Source organism: Scyliorhinus canicula, chromosome 13 (assembly GCF_902713615.1).
Source record: "Scyliorhinus canicula chromosome 13, sScyCan1.1, whole genome shotgun sequence".
In the NCBI taxonomy this organism is placed as follows: Eukaryota; Metazoa; Chordata; class Chondrichthyes; order Carcharhiniformes; family Scyliorhinidae; genus Scyliorhinus; species Scyliorhinus canicula.
In genome coordinates, this window is record NC_052158.1 from 3,825,996 (window position 1) to 3,845,609 (window position 19,614).

Below are 19,614 nucleotides of genomic sequence, written 5' to 3' on the forward strand. Positions count from 1 at the left end.
TGGCCATATAGCCTGATTGGCTCACTTCGCATTTTCCCAATCCTGGCCTCTTGTTACCCAGCATCCTTTTCACTATTCTCTCCACGAGGCAAAGCTCCCCTCCCCCTTCCTAGCCATGCTGTGCTCATCCCTTTGTTCTCTGTCTGTGAACTCATTACCCTCAGGGTCCTACTGTCCATCATATTCGTTTGTTCACTTCCTCATTCCCTCCTTTTATCATTTCATGATAACCCATCGTGTCCAAGCTGTAGCTATGGCCCCTCAGCTAAGAAAACTCGTTGCTACATTTCTAAATCCTATTGCAGTATCCCATCGTCCGCTACACCCTCGTGGACCCTAACAGCCAAGACTCATGGGGCGGCTATCCGTTCCAGCGCACCCTACATTTTACCCATCACGCACTTAAGGATGGCCAGGCCCACAAAGATGCAGGCGAGATAGTCAAGAGCAGACCCGTTCTGCATGGCAAACAACCTGAGTTGAGATAATTCCTTGGTTATTGCCCCGAGGGCCCCCAAGGTTTCGTTGCCCAGGATGGTAAGGCCAGAAATTACTGAACCTGCCCAGCGTACCAACTGGTGGTGCAGTATCCACGCAGAGGGGCAAGGGACCGTAATAGGGACTAGAGTCCCGATAGCAATTTGGTGGGGAAATGGGGGTGACAAAACATTGGTCGCTGTGCCATTAAAAATAGCATCCTCGCTCCGTGTACAGGCTAGCATCACAATCAGTATATTGGTGAAGTAGGGATTCCCCAGTAGCCCAGTTCATCCAGCTTCGGAACGCCCATTCAGGCCTCCTAGCAATGCGGAAAGCCCTAGTTCCAACAGTGATATGAGAGACATTCGCCCAGCTACAAAGGAGCTGGATGCCTAGCGTCAACGGGACACAAGTGGCATTGTAACAGACGCAGTGACCTGATGTCAGGGTTATGCAACACTTTGGATCAGTACAAGTGGAGAACAGACATGTTATATTCATTTTCATCTCTACCAGCAAACAGCCGTACCCCTCACTGCTGAAACAATTCTCGCACGACCGGGAGTCTCTATTGGGAGTGAAGGGGCTAGGTACATACGCCCTCCACCGTTGCAGACTATCATACTGTGAGTGGGAATTATCCCAAGGGAGGGGAAGGCAAATAGCTGGTGGGGCCACACCCGGATCGTAAGGAAGAGTAACTTGCTCGGGCGATGGCTCGGAACTCTGACAATGAGCCATCGTTTCGGGGAGTTCCCCAAAGTGGTGAGACGGAAAATAACCTAGACACCAATGCGGGGTTTGGGTAGCAGACAACCGGCTCCTGGCCATACATGCAGTGGTAGATTTGGTAGAAGAGATTCATGCTGCCCAGGTTCCCTTTGTTCTGGGTCCTAAGTGAAGTAAGTATACCTCCTGATAACCTGCGTTCTGGTCGTGCCTCCCTTCTTACTCGTTCCGTCCTCTTGCTATTCCTCCTCTCTCCCCTACAACCTCCCCCCCCCCCCCCCCCCCCCCCCTTCCCCAACACGGTCTGATTTTAACTTTATGGCACCAGTCTTATCACATCCAAAAGCAAATGTACATTTACTCCAAAATAAGGCAATGTCCATGCAATGTTCCCGTCCCAACGCCGGGTCCGGTGCAATTGTTTCATGAGCCCTTCATTGTCCTTTAACTTGATAACCTTCCATGAGTCGATACTGTGCCTTCGTACATGGGGGCATCGGAGAATGTCACCTCTGCATAAGTGAAATGTCCTTGTAGTTTGGTCGGGATTACAGGTACTGATGGTGTTCCAAGTGAGGCAAAGCCGAAGACAGCACAATCCGTCATGCTCCACACCTGTAAAACAGCGCTGGGGAAAGGAGGCAGGTTAGTGACCGACCATTGTGCAGTGGTGGACATGGACGCAAGCACTCCGCTCCTCCACTTTAACTGCAGTGGGGGTGGTAAGGAGAACTTGGAAGGGCTCCGTTCACTGTGGCTCCAACCCCTTCCGAGTCCAGTTCCTAACCATGACATAACTACCAGGCTGCACTGAAAGCGAGCTATGTAATGGGGACAGTGACAGGTGAGCCGCTCGAACCTGGCTATGGAATTCCTCGAGGGCGTTAGTGAGGGCGAGAACATAGTTAGTCCTTTCTTTAGTCAGATGGTGAAACTGGACCAATCCGGAACAGGCAGGTTCCAAGGTATTCTAATGTCCTGCCGTAAAAGATCTCAGCAGGAGAGAGCCAAGCCGATCCTGCAGGTGTGACCCACAGCTGAATGAGGGCAACGGCGAGCAACTTAAGCCATGTCAGTCATGTGTCCGCTCTTAATTTAGCCAATTTAGTTTTGAGGGTCTGATTGTGTCTCTCAACCAACCCGGCCGCCTGCGGTCTGTACGCACAGTGTAACTGCTGGCGTATGCCCAACTGGGAGCAGAACTCCTTGTTAATCTGTCCAATAAAATGAGGCCCGTTATCAGAACTTCACTGAGCCGGTATTCCGTACATAAACACCTCATCACATTTTTACAGCTTCTGGCTCTCCGTCCTCTTCCATCTGGTGTGATGGTCACCAGTAACGAGATGTCATCTTTGGTGAATAATGATGGGCCAAGCCTATCGGCAGCATCCGAGCCATAGCCAGCGTACAACATATATTAAGGCATCCAATGATTATACAGTATACAATTATAATAACAAGTATTATCAATCCATGCATCAGGTAAAGCCCCATGGCCGAGCTATGAGAGATAACCCTGAGCTAAATCCGACTAGGTAGATAGCCATCCTCAATGCTACCGTGTTGCCCTTAGGATTTATATCCTTCTTATAGTTGTACTGACTAGCAACTATCCCTCAGCCTTGTCATTCGTATGTACATGTCATGATTTGTAAACTGTGCAGGGAAATCAATGGTAAATGTATCCATCTCACAGACCAGTGTCGATAGACTCTTTGTGATGTGCTTTCCTCAAGTCCAATCACCGTGAACCATAGCTGGCGCCGCTCAGGAAGGTAACACAATAGCTATTTCTGGTTGTTCCACTACTTCCAAGGCATCTGACTGCCTCGGGGTAGCAGCACCGTAAAAAGCTTCCTCATGTCCCTTAGAAGCAGCACACAACTCAGTCCATCAGCGACCAAAAGGTCCTTATCCCTCATTGGGGTTTTTTTTATGTAGGAAGTGCTTTCCGTTTCCCATCGGAATGGTAACTGATGATATCATGCACTGATTATCTTGCTTTATTAATTGCAGGAGCTTCAACCAATCCTGTTTCTATTCCTGACTTCCTTACACTAACGTCGAACATTGTACTGAACCATGTAGCTTGCCGGCCCTGGCTTACTTGAGACAATAGCTCAGTTTTCTTCAAACCCCTTTTGTCCATTATCATTTTCCTTACAGCATGGAGTGTATACTTGCCATTATTCGTTTTTTTGTTAAACACCACTCACACACTTAGTACAGTTAACTTTTTGTGGTTACAACCCAATTGAATTTATACATAACAGTCCCTAACAACTTACAGGACATTTCATCTGTAATAACTGTTATACTCTCCAATGCTATATTGGTTGCTGCATTGGTTACAATTCCCCTCGCGGCAGCAAGCTGCCAATATTCTTAGACTATTGTCATTTAAAATACGGGGATTCCTCGTCAGTCGCTGCTGTCTGCCGAGACCCTTAATAACTCCTCCGCATAATACGTCCCTCCTGGAGACCACAGATCAGCCATCAGCTAACGTCCCATTAGAGATGTCTGACCGGAGGTTTCAGTATTCAGTAATAATTTGATATTTTGATTTGTTGCTAACCCGTAAGGGTTTTCTTCCGGGCTCTATCATTTAATTCCCTCAAATATGTAGCCAATTGTATCATTAGTTTTTTCCCATACTGTCTGAAACATTCTTCACCAGAGTGTTGTTCAGGTTCTTCATCCGTATTATTGTTGCTTCATCTGAAACTGAAATGAACAGGTCAAAGGCGGAGAGGGCCCTATTTCTTGATTTGGATCTTCCTATCCTTGCTTGGATATCCCAGAAGTACCATCTCCAGGACTTCTGGATTTCCATTGCCACCATTCCTCTTTTTCTAACTCTGATTCAATCAGGTCGAAACTTTCCCTGATACATTTTGGATATTGCTACTGCATCTACTTCAATGTTTTAAATTCTGATTGTGACAGGATAAGTTCCGGACATAATATTTTCACTGTCTCATCTGTCCTATTGATGCTGCTAACAGGTTTCAGTTCACTGGCATCCTGACACCCACACCCAAACATTCATTTTTCCCTTGTCTGAGCGAGTTGGGGATATGATCTATCCTGTGGCACGGCATCATTGCAGTGATACAGTCTCTAACACTGTTAGGCTCATTTTACGTCCCCAGGTCATCCCAACAGCATAAGCTCCGTACTTCCTCACGAATCGATACAAGTCTGTCACTTGTCCACAAGCTTGCACAGCCTTTTCGAGTCACATTGTTGTCGGCCAAATTATCCTTGCAGTAATTGCACGATGTCATTAATCTACCATCCCACTGACACTGACACTTCTTGGATTCAAAATCCACCCTGTGATCACAAACCTCAATCATTAAAGTTGCCTGATATTTCACAAAACAATCATGGCAAAAATGAATGCCCCAAATCTCCCTGGGGGCTGCAGCATCGCCCCATCGCTGTCTTTGCAAATGCATTATCAATTCTCCTGAATACCCAGTATCTGACCGTCTCCTGGGTTTCATATGACTACTACCAGTCCAAACAATCGGGCTACAGTATGCCCCACAGCCCTGACATGCTGTTTCCTGATGCTCACTGTGAACCATTTTAAACTGAGGGCCATTAATCACCGCCCTTGATCTATCATTCCATACATTTAAATCTTTACTGATTACATTCCTACGCTCAATGCCCATAGGCTGCCGATGGAGTATCATAATTCCTGTTATTGTTCAATTTGACCAGATTTTTAAATTCTGACACAATTTCTTTTGCTCCAGACACCATGGTTCTCTAATTTCACTGTATGTTCACCCAAATTTTTTTTGATTTTGTCTTTACCTGTCACAGCCTCACCGATTACTTCTCCTGTGGTTTTATTCGGCAGTTTCACCCACACTTCCTCTCTGTCATCAATTGGTTTTAATATCCTAATTTTTTCCTGCATCCTCTTAATTTTATTAAATCTTTCCCTGACATCAGATTCTTATTTCCTGATACTGCAAGTAATTCTCCTAATCTAACTTCAGGTCTAACGTTTCTATTGCCTGATACCCCCTCTATAATGTAATCTCTAACTTCTGGTCTAATATCTTTATTCCTTAAAGCTCCTTTTACAATGTATTTAACCCTCTAAACTTAATTTCTTCTGCTAGTAACTTTCTTGTGATGCATCGGGCACTAGGACCCTGGTGGAGCTGTGCCGTGTCCATTTCAACCGGTTAGTTTCAAAGCAATTGCCTGCACAGAGCTCTGACTGCTTGGGAGTAAAACTTCTCTTTGTATTTATGCGAAGACCAATTTAGTGCTGAGCATACTAAGTTTCTACCTCATAATAACCTCGGAGGTAATAAACAAGTTTAGGGAGTTAGGCTGGAAGTTAAAGGCCAGGACAGACAGAGTTGTCATCTCTGGTTTGTTGCCGGTGCCACGTGATAGCGAGGCTAGGAATAGGGAGAGAGTGCAGTTGAACACGTGGCTGCAGGAATGGTGTAGGAGGGAGGGCTTCAGGTATTTGGATAATTGGAGCGCATTCTGGGGAAGGTGGGACCTGTACAAGCAGGACGGGTTGCATCTGAACCAGAGGGGCACCAATATCCTGGGGGGGAGGTTTTCTAGTACTCTTCGGGAGGGTTTAAACTATTTTGGCAGGGGAATGGGAACCTGATCTGTAGTCCAGCAACTAAGGTAGACGATAGTCAGGACGCCAAAGCACGTAGTGATGAAGTGGGGAAGGTAACAATGACAAAGGAGAGTACTTGCAGGCAAGGAGATGGGTTGAAGTGTGTATACTTTAATGCAAGAAGCATCAGGAATAAGGTGGGTGAACTTAAGGCATGGATCTGTACTTGGGACTACGATGTGGTGGCCATCACGGAAACTTGGATAGAAGAGGGGCAGAAATGGTTGTTGGAGGTCCCTGGTTATAGATAGAACATAGAACACAGAACAGTACAGCACAGAACAGGCCCTTCAGCCCTCAATGTTGTGCCGAGCCATGATCACCCTACTCAAACCCACATATCCACCCTATACCCGTAACCCAACAATCCCCCCCTTAACCTTACATGTATTAGGACACTACGGGCAATTTAGCATGGCCAATCCACCTAACCCGCACATCTTTGGATGTTTCAACAAGATTAGGGAGGATGGTAAAAGAGGTGGGGGGGTGGCATTGTTAATTAGAGATAGTATAACAGCTGCAGGAAGGCAGTTCGAGGGTGATCTGCCTACTGAGGTAATATGGGTTGAAGTTAGAAATAGGAAAGGAGCAGTCACCTTGTTGGGAGTTTTCTATAGGCCCCCCAATAGCAGCAGAGATGTGGAAGAACAGATTGGGAAACAGATTTTGGAAAGGTGCAGAAGTCACAGGGTAGTAGTCATGGGCGACTTCAACTTCCCAAACATTGAGTGGAAACTCTTTAGATCAAATAGTTTGGATGGGGTAGTGTTTGTGCAGTGTGTCCAGGAAGCTTTTCTAACACAGTATGTAGATTGTCCGACCAGAGGGGAGGCCATATTGGATTTAGTACTTGGTAGTGAACCACGGCAGGTGATAGATTTGTTAGTGGGGGAGCATTTTGGAGGTAGTGACCACAATTCTGTGACTTTCACTTTAGTAATGGAGAGGGATAGGTGCGAGCAACAGGGCAAGGTTTATAATTGGGGGAAGGGTAAATACAATGCTGTCAGACAAGAATTGAAGTGCAGAAGTTGGGAACATAGGCTGTCAGGGAAGGACACAAGTGAAATGTGGAACTTGTTCAAGGAACAGGTACTGCGTGTCTTTGATATGTATGTCCCTGTCAGGCAGGGAAGAGATGGTCGAGTGAGGGAACCATGGTTGACAAGAGAGGTTGAATGTCTTGTTAAGAGGAAGAAGGAGACTTATGTAAGGCTGAAGAAACAAGGTTCAGACAGGGCGCTGGAGGGATACAAGATAGCCAGGAGGGAACTGAAGAAAGGGATTAGGAGAGCTAAGAGAGGGCATGAAAATCTTTGGCGGGTAGGATCAAGGAAAACCCCAAGGCCTTTTACACATATGTGAGAAATATGAGAATGACTAGAGCGAGGGTAGGTCCGATTAAAGACAGTAGCGGGAGATTGTGTATTGAGTCTGAAGAGATAGGAGAGGTCTTGAACAAGTATTTTTCTTCAGTATTTACAAACGAGAGGGGCCATATTGTTGGAGAGGACAGGGTGAAGCAGACTGATAAGCTTGAGGAGATACTTTTCAGGAAGGAAGATGTGTTGCGCGTTTTGAAAAACTTGAGGATAGACAAGTCCCCCGGGCCTGACGGGATATATCCAAGGATTCTATGGGAAGCAAGAAATGAAATTGCAGAGCCGTTGGCAATGATCTTTTCGTCCTCGCTGTCAACAGGGGTGGTACCAGAGGATTGGAGAGTGGCGAATGTCGTGCCCCTGTTCAAAAAAGGGAATAGGGATAACCCTGGGAATTACAGGCCAGTTAGTCTTACTTCGGTCGTAGGCAAAGTAATGGAAAGGGTACTGAGGGATAGGATTTCTGAGCATCTGGAAAGGCATTGCTTGATTAGGGATAGTCAGCACGGATTTGTGAGGGGTAGGTCTTGCCTTACAAGTCTTATTGAATTCTTTGAGGAGGTGACCAAGCATGTGGATGAAGGTAAAGCAGTGGATGTAGTGTACATGGATTTTAGTAAGGCATTTGATAAGGTTCCCCATGGTAGGCTTATGCAGAAAGTAAGGAGGCATGGGATAGTGATAGTGGGAAATTTGGCCAGTTGGATAACAAACTGGCTAACCGATAGAAGACAGAGAGTGGTGGTGGATGGTAAATATTCAGCCTGGAGCCCAGTTATCAGTGGCGTACCGCAGGGATCAGTTCTGGGTCCTCTGCTGTTTGTGATTTTCATTAACGACTTGGATGAGGGAGTTGAAGGGTGGGTCAGTAAATTTGCAGATGATACGAAGATTGGTGGAGTTGTGGATAGTGAGGAGGGCTGTTGTCGGCTTCAAAGAGACATAGATAGAATGCAGAGCTGGGCTGAGAAGTGGCAGATGGAGTTTAACCCTGACAAGTGTGAGGTTGTCCATTTTGGAAGGACAAATCTGAATGCGGAATACAGGGTTAATGGTAGGGTTCTTGGCAATGTGGAGGGGCAGAGAGATCTTGGGGTCTATGTTCATAGTTCTTTGAAAGTTGCCACTCAAGTGGATAGAGCTGTGAAGAAGGCCTATGGTGTGCTAGCGTTCATTAGCAGAGGGATTGAATTTAAGAGCCGTGAGGTGATGATGCAGCTGTACAAAACCTTGGTCAGGCCACATTTGGAGTACTGTGTGCAGTTCTGGTCACCTCATTTTAGGAAGGATGTGGAAGCTTTGGAAAAGGTGCAAAGGAGATTTACCAGGATGTTGCCTGGAATGGAGAGTAGGTCATACGAGGAAAGGTTGAGGGTGCTAGGCCTTTTCTCATTAGAACGGAGAAGGATGAGGGGCGACTTGATAGAGGTTTATAAGATGATCAGGGGAATAGATAGAGTAGACAGTCAGAGACTTTTTCCCCGGGTGGAACACACCATTACAAGGGGACATAAATTTAAGATAAATGGTGGAAGATATAGAGGGGATGTCAGAGGTAGGTTCTTTACCCAGAGAGTAGTGGGGGCATGGAATGTACTGCCTGTGGTAGTAGTTGAGTCGGAAAAGTTAGGGACCTTCAAGCGGCTATTGGATAGGTACTTGGATTAGGGTAGAATAATGGAGTGTAGGTTAACTTCTTAAGGGCAGCACGGTATCATTGTGGATAGCACAATTGCTTCACAGCTCCAGGGTCCCAAGTTCGATTTCGACTTGGGTCACTGTCTGTGTGGAGTCTGCACATCCTCCCCATGACTGCGTGGGTTTCCTCCGGGTGCTCCGGGTTCCTCCCACAGTCCAAAGATGTGCAGGTTGGGTGGATTGGCCATGAAAAATTGTCCAAAATTCTATGATTAACCTAGGACAAAAGTTCGGCGCAACATCGTGGGCCGAAGGGCCTGTTCTGTGCTGTATTTCTCTATAATATTGATCAAATTTCTTGCCTGCCATTTATAACTTCTAATTGATGTGAAACTATTTTATTTATTTATTATTATTTTTTTTAGCAGCCAAGACTATGCCGAGTTGCAACTAATCATTTACAAATCCCAATTTATACATTTTGATTTCACTTTGTGTTTACTTCCTGAGAATTATGTTCTAATTAACTCCCACAATGTTAATCATTATTACTAAGTTTCTAAAGAACTTTCAAATACTTACCCCATTTTAAATCTCACTTTAATACCTCCTAAAACACAACATTTCACAAAACTAGGAACAGAGGATATCACATTCTTATTAAACAGATTCATTCATTCATTGGAGATCTCCATTCAAACAAAAGAATTCAAATCATTATACTTTCATTCATCAACACACAAGTTTGTCTCTGGTTCCCCCTAGTGGCCATTCATCTCCCAATTCTGTTTCATTCCAACAACCCATATCTTCCCATGATAAATGTTAGCGTAACCAATTATATTTGTACGGAATTGAACTGTCCGCAAACATTTCATCAGTGGTCGTTTCTGAACTGTTCCTGCGACATCACATCAACCCGATAAAGACCTTAACCAATTTTAGCCAATTCGAATTGTACGGAATTGAACTGTCCGCAAACATCTTATCAGCGGTCTTTTACTGAACTGTTTCTGCGACATTACCTCAACCTGTTAAAGACTTTAACCGAATTAAAGTGCAATTTAATAGAACCAATTTTTAATTTTCTACTCACATGCAACTGACTGACCAGGCAACATTCCACCAGTCACCAACTGAATTGTTACCTCATTCCAACCCTCAGCCGTACCTGCATTGACTGAAATCAATTCTTCCAATCCACCAGACTGACCTTTGATTTCGTCGAGACAATCTTACCTGATCAAATGCGAGTGATTAGACTGTTAGCAGAATACGAGAGAGTTCACTTCCTCACTCTCGCCCTCCTCAGCTGTCCCACTGCCTTGCCCGTGGATAAGAGACCAAATTCCAATTGTAGCCTCTGGCATTCCTTCAAAAACCCTTCCTCTGGGGTCTCTGCGAACCTTCTGTCTACCTGTCGGATTTCTTCCACCAGCCTCTCTAACTCCCCCCACTCCGCCTTCTCCTGGCTGTGCCCGAATAGAAATGAATTCCCCCCTGATAACTTCCTCCAGTGCCTCCCAGACCATACCTGCTGACACCTCACTCGTATCATTGATCTTTATATACCCCCGGATGGCCTTCCTCACCCGCTCACACACCTCCTCCTCCGCTAACAGCCCCACATCCAACCTCCATTGTGGGAGCTGGGCCCCCCCTTTGCTCATTTGCAGGTCCAGCCAATGTGGGGCGTGGTCCGACACCAATATTGCTGAATATTCAGCATCTACCACCTCTGCCAGCAGTGTTTTATCCAGCACAAAGAAATCTATTCGGGAGTACACCTTGTGCACATGGGAGTAAAACGAAAACTCTTTCCCCCCTCAGCCTCCCAAATCTCTATGGATCGACCCCTCCCATGCTCTCCATGAACCCCCGGAACTCCTTAGCCATAACAGATACCTTCCCCGACCGGGGGCTGGACCGGTCCCGTCTTGGATCCAGGACCGTGTTGAAGTCTCCCCCCATAATCAGCCAATGAGAATCCAGGTCTGGAATCCTCCCCAGCACCCGCCTCATGAATTCCACATTGTCTCAGTTCAGAGCATGAATATTCACCGGCACTACCGGCATTCCCTCCAGTTTCCCACTAACCATGACATATCCCCCCCCCCCCCCCCCCCCCCGGATTCACCTCTATATTCCCCACCTCGAACACCACCCACTTATTGACCAAAATCGGCACCCCCTTCATTTTAAAGTCCAACCCCGAGTGGAATACTTGCCCAACCCATCCCTTCCTCAACCTGATCTGGTCCGCTGACTCCCCTCCCCACTGCCCCCCTTCCCCCTGCTCAAACATCAGTGCAAACAATCAATAGGAACAGAAAGAAGAAACCAGCCCCTCCCCATCCCTTGACAAAGAACAAAAAAGAAAAAAACAGAACTGAAGCCAAAAAGCAAGGGAAAACAGAAATGGTCCCTGAACAAAAGTCCTTCCACCAGAGTTCAAGGTCTACCTTCTCCTGCCAGTCCATTGTCTGTCATAAACACCGCTGCCTCCTCCAAAGATCCAAAATATAGTTCCCGGCCCCATACGTCACCCTATAGGAGTGTCGGGTACAATAGTCCAAACTTCACCCCCTTCTTGTAGAGGGACGCCTTGACCTTATTGAAACTTGCCCTCTTAGCACACTGGGCTAAATCGCTGGCTTTGAAAGCAGACCAAGCAGGCCAGCAGCACGGTTCGATTCCCGTAGCAGCCTCCCCGAACAGGCGCCGGAATGTGGCGACTAGGGGCTTTTCACAGTAACTTCATTTGAAGCCTACTCATGACAATAAGCAAGTTTCATTTCATTTCATTCATTTCTTCGCCAGCTCTGCATTCAGGTCCTGGTACATACGAATCTCACTGCCCTCCCAGGCGCAGTGCCTCGTCTGCCTGGTCCACCTCATGATTCACTCCTTACTAAGGAACCGGTGCAGCCGCACCACCATCGCCCTCGGCGGCTCATTCCCCCGGAGCCTCCTCATCAACGCCCTGTGAGCTCGGTCCACCTCCAACGGCCGATCAAACGCACCTTCACCAAGCAGCTTCTCAAGCATCTTCCCTGCGGACGTGCCAGCATCGGCCCCTTCGCACGCCTCCGGCAGACCCATGATCCGAATATTCTGCCTGTGTGACCGGTTCTCCAAGTCCTCCACCTTCTCCTCCAACTGCTTCTGGTGGTCCCGCATCAGCCCCATCTCCACTGCCATCGAGGTGAACTGCTCATCATGCTCCCCCACCAACTCCTCCAACGTCTGGATTGCCCGACCCTGGGCTGCCAGTCTCGTCTCCATGCGGTCAACCACCGCCTTGATCGAGTCCACCGCCTGGACCAGGTCTTTCAGACTCTCCTTTCGTTGCTGGGTGAACTCATTCAAGAAGCTCACCAGCTGCTCCGTCGACCACTGAGCCGGCAAGGCTGCTTCCTGCCCCTTTGCCATCTCCACGTGCGTTTCCAGCTTCACACCCACTTCGACCAACTTGTTCCTTCTTTATCGGGCACTTCTGGTCCTCAGCTCCATAAACTAGAGGGTCAGTCTCCTCTACTCACACTCCTAAACCTTTTTCCACCTCATTTCCACTTGAAAACCAGGGGAAAAGCCCAAAAAAGATCGCCACGAGCAGGAGCTACCAAATGTGCAACCACTCACTCCATGGCCGTCACCGGAAGACCGGTAGGACATGAACTTTACTGAAACTCAGTGCAAGTTGGCAAAATTACTCAGCAAAGTGTTTATACTCAATTTATAATCAACTATTTACAGAATTCACAATCGGGGTAAAAAGCTGTCAGGAGCAGATGGTGTCCTGTCCATCAGAAAATTCAACAGCCCTTTGCCGTTCCCAGTGTGGAGAGGAATGCTGGATGTCATTAACCATGGTAAAGCTCAGATAAGTTCCTCTGTCCTGATTTATTTCTTGGGCTGGATTCTCCGCCCTCAGGATTCTCCATTTTGCTGGCAGCCCAGTGGTTTCCCGATGGTGTGGGGCTGCCCCACAATGGGAACCCCATTGACCAGCCGTTGAAACGGAGAATCCTGCCGGTGCAGTGAACCTGGAATTTGGTGCAGCGGGACGGAGAATCCCGCCAGTGCAGTGAACCTGGAATCTGGTGCGGCGGGACGGAGAATCCCGCTGGCGGGGTGAACCTGGAATCTGGTGCGGCGGGACGGAGAATCCCGCCGGTGCAGTGAACCTGGAATCTGGTGCGGCGGGACGGAGAATCCCGCCGGTGCAGTGAACCTGGAATCTGGTGCGGAGGGACGGAGAATCCCGCCGGTGCAGTGAACCTGGAATCTGGTGCGGCGGGACGGAGAATCCCGCCGGTGCAGTGAACCTGGAATCTGGTGCGGCGGGACGGAGAATCCCGCTGGTGCAGTGAACCTGGAATCTGGTGCGGCGGGACGGAGAATCCCGCCCTTATATTTGAATCATTATACATATAAATATCAAAGAGAGTTTATGTTTAAGTGTTTTGTTATAAAGAAATGTGGATAAAAATGGTCCTGATTGGAATTAAAGTCTTATTCATGCACCTCATCCACTTTCTAAAAATCATTCTCAGCTTGGTCAGCTGAAACTGTCAGCTCCCTAAACATCACCAATACAGGAACTCTCAGATGGAGCTCTGTCTCCAGAACCCATCGATACTTTACAAACTTCAGCAAGTGGAAACTCCGCCATTCCCAGCTGAACCTTTCCTCCTCTACAATCCTCATCCTCCTGATACATCGCCACCTTCTGGACCAGACTCATGTCCATGACCAAGGTTAGGACAGGAAGCCTGGGAATGAGGTTTTGTGTGCCTGTTGAGGGAGGAGGATATTGCATCTCATTCGTCTGATCCCAAGCGAGACTCTGCCCTCTGATCCTCAGTGAGACTTCCCCTTTGATCCTCGACAAACACCCTGATCGCTGTATCTCTAATTTTCTGTTTTTCCTCCCAGTCTCTGTGACCCTGGATGTTGAAACAGCGAATCCCTGGCTCGAGGTGTCTGAGGATCTGAAGAGTTTGAAATGGATTGGTCCCGGAAGGAGTCCTCCTGACACCAGGAAGAGGTTTACACACTGGCCCTGTGTGCTGGGATCAGAGGGATTCACATCGGGGAGACATTACTGGGAGGTGGAGGTGACAGGGAATCGGGGCTGGAGTCTGGGAGTAGCCGCAGAGTCTGTGGAGAGGAAGTACCCAGTCAGTCTGATCCCAAGGACTGGGTTCTGGAGCATTGCACGGTTTGATAAACACTTTAATATAATGTCCTCTTCTCGATCCCCTCTCCGTGCCGGTCAGATCCCCGGGAAGGTGGGAGTTTATCTCAGTTATGAGTCTGGGACAGTTTCATTTTATAACGTGGACACCAAGTCCCATCTCCACACCTTCACTGGGAATAAATTCACTGAGAAACTTTATCCTTTCTTTGAAACTTGTGATGGGAACCAGTTACTGAGAATCTGCTCCAGTTCTGATCTGGATCTGGAAGAGGGGCGGGTCCTTGGAATGGGAACGTCACAATGACGACCCCGTGATGAGCGTTGGGGCGGCATGGTGGCACAGTGGTTAGCACTATTGCCTCACAGCACCAGGGACCCAGGTGCCTGTCTGTGTTGAGTTTGCACAATCATTGTCAGAGCTCAACTTTCACATTGAGAATAATTGCTTCACTTGAGGGATTTTCTTCACAATGAGATTCTTGATCATAAAGAAGGAATTAAAAAGTGAGGCCTGGTAAAAAGCTGATCAATTCGTCCAATGTTAGCAGCAGTCAGCAGCCCCACAAACAAGTGGCAGCTTCCAAATGCATCAGGTCAGCTGCTGCCTCCAGAGGCTGTTCACAGAGACACTGAAACATCCTCCAATCACAGCCTCTGTCTCTCCGGACCTTTCACTGATCCTCCAATCACAGCCTCTATTTCGCCGGACCGCCGACTGGTCCTCCAATCACAGCCTCTGTCTCTCCCACTCTCTCCAGCCGCTCGCTCGCGCTGTGACCGTTGGGCTTTGAGCGCTCAGCTGGCGCACGCGCGCTCGCTGGCGGCCGCTCTCCAGCCGCCTTCACTCAGTCTGCAGCGGGGCCGCGCGCGCGCTCCTCTGCTCGGCAGTTAAACACCGTTTAAAATCAGAGCCACCTGATCAGAAAAGGGCAGCAGGGAAATGGAGAAGCGGGGGGGGGGGGGGGGGCTGCACAGGGACAGCTGCAGCTTCACCCTCAGTGAAAGGAGTCAAACAACAATATGACAAAAGACGGCTGAGAAAAAAGATGAGAATCTGGGATAGTGAAGGGGATTGGGATGAGGCGGTGAGGATGGATATTCCTCAAATCCAGTGATCACTGACACCGAGAGATCAAATCCAGTGATCACTGACATCGAGGGACCAAATCCAGTGATCACTGACACCGAGAGATCAAATCCAGTGATCACTGACACCGAGGGATCAAATCCAGTGATCACTGACACCGAGGGATCAAATCCAGTGACCACTGACACCGTGAGATGAAATCCAGTGATCACTGACACCGAGAGATTAAATCCAAGGATCACTGACACGGAGGGATCAAATCCAGTGATCACTGACACCGAGAGATCAAATCCAGGGATCACTGACACCGAGAGATCAAATCCAGTGATCACTGACACCGAGAGATCAAATCCAAGGATCACTGACACCGTGAGATCAAATCCAGTGATCACTGACACCGAGAGATCAAATCCAAGGATCACTGACACGGAGGGATCAAATCCAGTGATCACTGACACCGAGGGAGCAAATCCAGTGATCACTGTCACCGAGAGATCAAATCCAGTGATCATTGACACGGAGGGATCAAATCCAGTGATCATTGACACCGAGGGATCAAATCCATTTATCACTGTCACCGAGAGATCAAATCCAGTGATCACTGACACCAAGGGATGAAATCTAGGGATCACTGTCACCGAGAGATCAAATCCAGGGATCACTGACACCGAGGGATCAAATCCAGTGTTCACTTGTAGAGACCGAATTCAGGGATTACTAACACCAGGAGACTGAATCCAGGGATCGCTAACACCGAGAGATGAAATCCAGAGATTCCTGAGCGACTAATCCTGGATTCAAATACAATGAGAAATAAAGTCCAAGAATCACTTAAATCAAGAGACCAATTCCAGGGATCATAGAATTTACAGTGCAGAAGGAGGCCATTCGGCCCATCGAGTCTGCACCGGCTCTTGGAGGTCAACACCTCCATCCTAGCCCCATAACCCAGTAACCTCACACAACACTAAGGGCAATTTTGGATACTAAGGGGCAATTTAGCATGGCCAATCCACCTAACCTGCACATCTTTGGACTGTGGGCGGAAACCGGAGCACCCGGAGGAAACCCACGTACACGCGGGGAGGATGTGCACACTCCACACAGATAGTCACCCAAGCCAGGAATCGAACCTGGGACCCTGGAGCTGTGAAACAATTGTGCTAACCACTATGCTACCGTGCCGAGCGATGTCCGAGATAGGTTCTTTACTCAGAGAGTGGTTAGGGTGTGGAATGGACTGCCTGCTGTGATAGTGGAGTCGGACACTTTAGGAACTTTCAAGCGGCTATTGGATAGGCACATGGAGCACACCAGAATGACAGGGAGTGGGATAGCTTGATCTTTGTTACGCACAATGCTCGGCACAATATCGAAGGGCCTGTTCTTTGCTGTACTGTTCTATGTTCTATGTTAGGACTGCCCGACACCCATCAGTTCAGCTTGTTCTGTCTCCGCATAACTTATTTATTTCTATCTCAATTCCATTCTTTTTCTGTCCTTATTTAGCCTCTTCCCAATCCCCATCCACAACCCTCCGCCTCCACCTGGCTGAACTTGTTCTTACATCGAACAACTCCTTTAACTCCGCTCACATCTTCACAATAAAAGTTGTTGCTATGGAAATGGTATGGGCCCTGATGATATCTGTATTTTGTTTCATTCGTGAAATATTCTTCATTCCGGCTTAACTCCCTCCCTTATCTCATTTTTCCAGTAAGTTGAATCTTCACTTGTTCCATTTCACATCCTTTTACTTTGCACCATCATCCTTTTGTTATTCAATGGGTTCAACTAAAGCAGTGGAGCTTTCTATATAGCTTCACTGCTTTGATTGAGCTCCAGTTCATTCACCTTATTGATGCTCCTACCCTTGGAGAACCAAACAGCTGCTATGTTGCTGATGATAAAGGAGTGCTGCTATGGTTTGGAGGGGGGCCAAGACCTCGGCCTCTCTCACCCCTGGACTCCCAGATCTTCAGACACCCCGAATATCGCTACATCTGGGCTTGGGGCCACCTTCCTCCCCCCCCCCCAACACCTCGGACATTACATCCACAAAACCCCCGCCAGAACCCCCTTAGCTTTGGACATGTCCAGAACATGTGGGTGTGATTTGCAGCCTCTACCCCTCAAACAACCGACTCATCCGCGCTCCCGTCATATGTGCCCTCTGAACCACTTTGAACTGAATGAGGCTTAGCCTCGCACATGACGAGGACGCATTCACTCACCGCAGGGCCTCAGCCCACATCCCGGCCCCACCTTCCCACCCAGCTCCCCCTCCTACTCTATATCCCCCACCGGGGCCCCCTCCCAATCCAGGTGCTGCCACTCCTCAGTTCACTCATCAGAAGTTCAGCCCCACTGCAGGGGAAGCAGGGGAATAGCACAGCTCACCCCAAACAAAGGGCACATGCACCGTGGCCTTTGGCACTGTGGTAGTCACCACTAACTGTGTTACTTGTATATTAGATGTAGTACAGTAAGGCTCCTGGACTAGAGGTACATGGGTAAATCCCTGCCTGCTGGCTCCGCCCAGTAGGCAGCGTATAAATGTGTGTGTTCGCCGGAGCTGCTCCCATTCTGGTAGCAGCTACAGGAGGCCACACATCTTTGCTCAATAAAGCCTCGATTATTCACTATTCTCGTCTTTGTAGGAATTGATAGTGCATCAATTTATTGAGCAAAGATTTTAAAACGATGGAACTTCGCCTCAAGCCCAATTGCCCACAGCTGAGCCCTCAAAAACCCAACGCTACGTCGGCCTTTGACCACTGGCTAGCCTGCTTCGAAAGCTACCTCTGAACATCGGCTGAACAACCCTTGGACTCGCAGAAGCTGAACTTTAAAATTCGGCGGACCCCTACACCCTCACCGTCTGCAGTCTCACGACCCTTAAGGTTGATCCACCTTCCTTGTTTGCAAACCTCACCCCAGATTGCAATCCTGTCACCACCAGGAGCAGAAGGTACAGTGCCCAGGACAGGATCTTCATCAGGTCGGAGGTCCAGTGGCTTCTGTGGGAAGGCATCATTGAGGTCAGTAACAGTCCTTGGAGGGCCCAAGTGGTAGTAGTAAAGACTGGGGAGAAACACAGGATGGTCATTGACTACAGACAGACCATTAATCGGTACACGCAGCTCGACGCGTACCCTCTCCCACGCATATCTGTTATGGTCAATCAGATTGCACAGTATGGGTCTTTTCCACAGTGGACCTGAAATCTGCCTACCACCAGCTCCCCATCCACAAGGCGGACCGCCGATACACCGCGTTCGAAGCAGATGGCCGCCTCTATCACTTCCTTAGGGTTCTCTTCGGCGTCACTAACGGGGTCTCGGTCTTTCAACGTGACATGGACCGAATGGTTGACCAGTACGGACGGCGGGGCACCTTCCCGTACCCAGACAACGTCACCATCTGTGGCCACGATCAGCAGGACCATGACGCAAACTTTCCAAAATTTCTCCTCACTGCCAAACTCCTTAATCTCACGTACAATGAGGATAAGTGCGTGTTCCGCACCAAGCGCTTAGACATCCTTGGCTATGTCGTGGAAAATGGAGTTCTATGGCCTGACCCTGACCGCATGCGCCCCCTCCTGTAACTCCTCCTGCCCTAAGGCCCTGAAACGATGCCTGGGGTTCTTCTCCTATTATGCCCAGTGGGTTCCTAACTATGCGGACAAGGCCCGCCCACTCATTCAGTCCACAGTCTTTCCCCTGACGGCTGAGGCCCGCCAGGCCTTTAACCGCATCAAGGCAGATATCGCCAAGGCCACGATGCTCGCAGTCGACGAGTCCCTCCCCTTTCAGGTCGAGAGCGATGCATCGGACGTCGCTCTGGCTGCCACCCTCAACCAAGCGGGCAGGCCCGTAGCATTCTTTTCCCGCACCCTCCATGCCTCCGAAATTCGGCACTCCTCTGTTGAAAAAGAGGCCCAAGCCATCGTAGAAGCTGTGCGGCATTGGAGGCATTACCTGGCCGGCAGGAGATTCACTCTCCTCACTGACCGGTCGGTTGCCTTCATGTTCAATAATACACAACGGGGCATGGTTCATCAGAGACCTCAAAAAGCGCCAGCTGGAGCCCCACATATTTTGGGCAAAGGACAAAAATAAATGTGGCCTATGAAACATGAAACCAACATCAGCAGTTTTGGAAACACCTAATCTTTACTTCCACTGTGCAAACACAGTAAATCCATCAGCTTTGCTCCTTGGGAAAGAGCAAAAGGGGGGAGAAGATGAAAAACATGATTATGTGGAAGTAACAGAAGCAACTTCAGCCAGGAAGGCGACAGCCACCCAACACAATAGTTTCCTGCCAGGAACTATTGACTTATGAAAGCCAGACAGTGATGCTTTACTTAGATATTGTCAAAAATTAAGAATTGTTGTCAGTTCTGCTTATC

General features: G+C 48.4%; 1 protein-coding gene across 1 annotated transcript in view; it reads left to right on the top strand.

Moving 5' to 3' along the window:
• The window catches only part of LOC119975843 (E3 ubiquitin-protein ligase TRIM39-like), a 39,404-nt gene extending 24,989 nt beyond the window's left edge, over nt 1-14,415 (top strand). The window contains exons 3-4 of the mRNA XM_038815723.1: nt 12,664-12,779; nt 13,846-14,415. Coding sequence (XP_038671651.1) covers nt 12,664-12,779; nt 13,846-14,414 — 685 coding nt within the window. The 3' untranslated portion in view covers nt 14,415. The remainder of the gene's footprint in view (nt 1-12,663; nt 12,780-13,845) is intronic.
• Nucleotides 14,416-19,614: the final 5,199 nt, after the last annotated feature.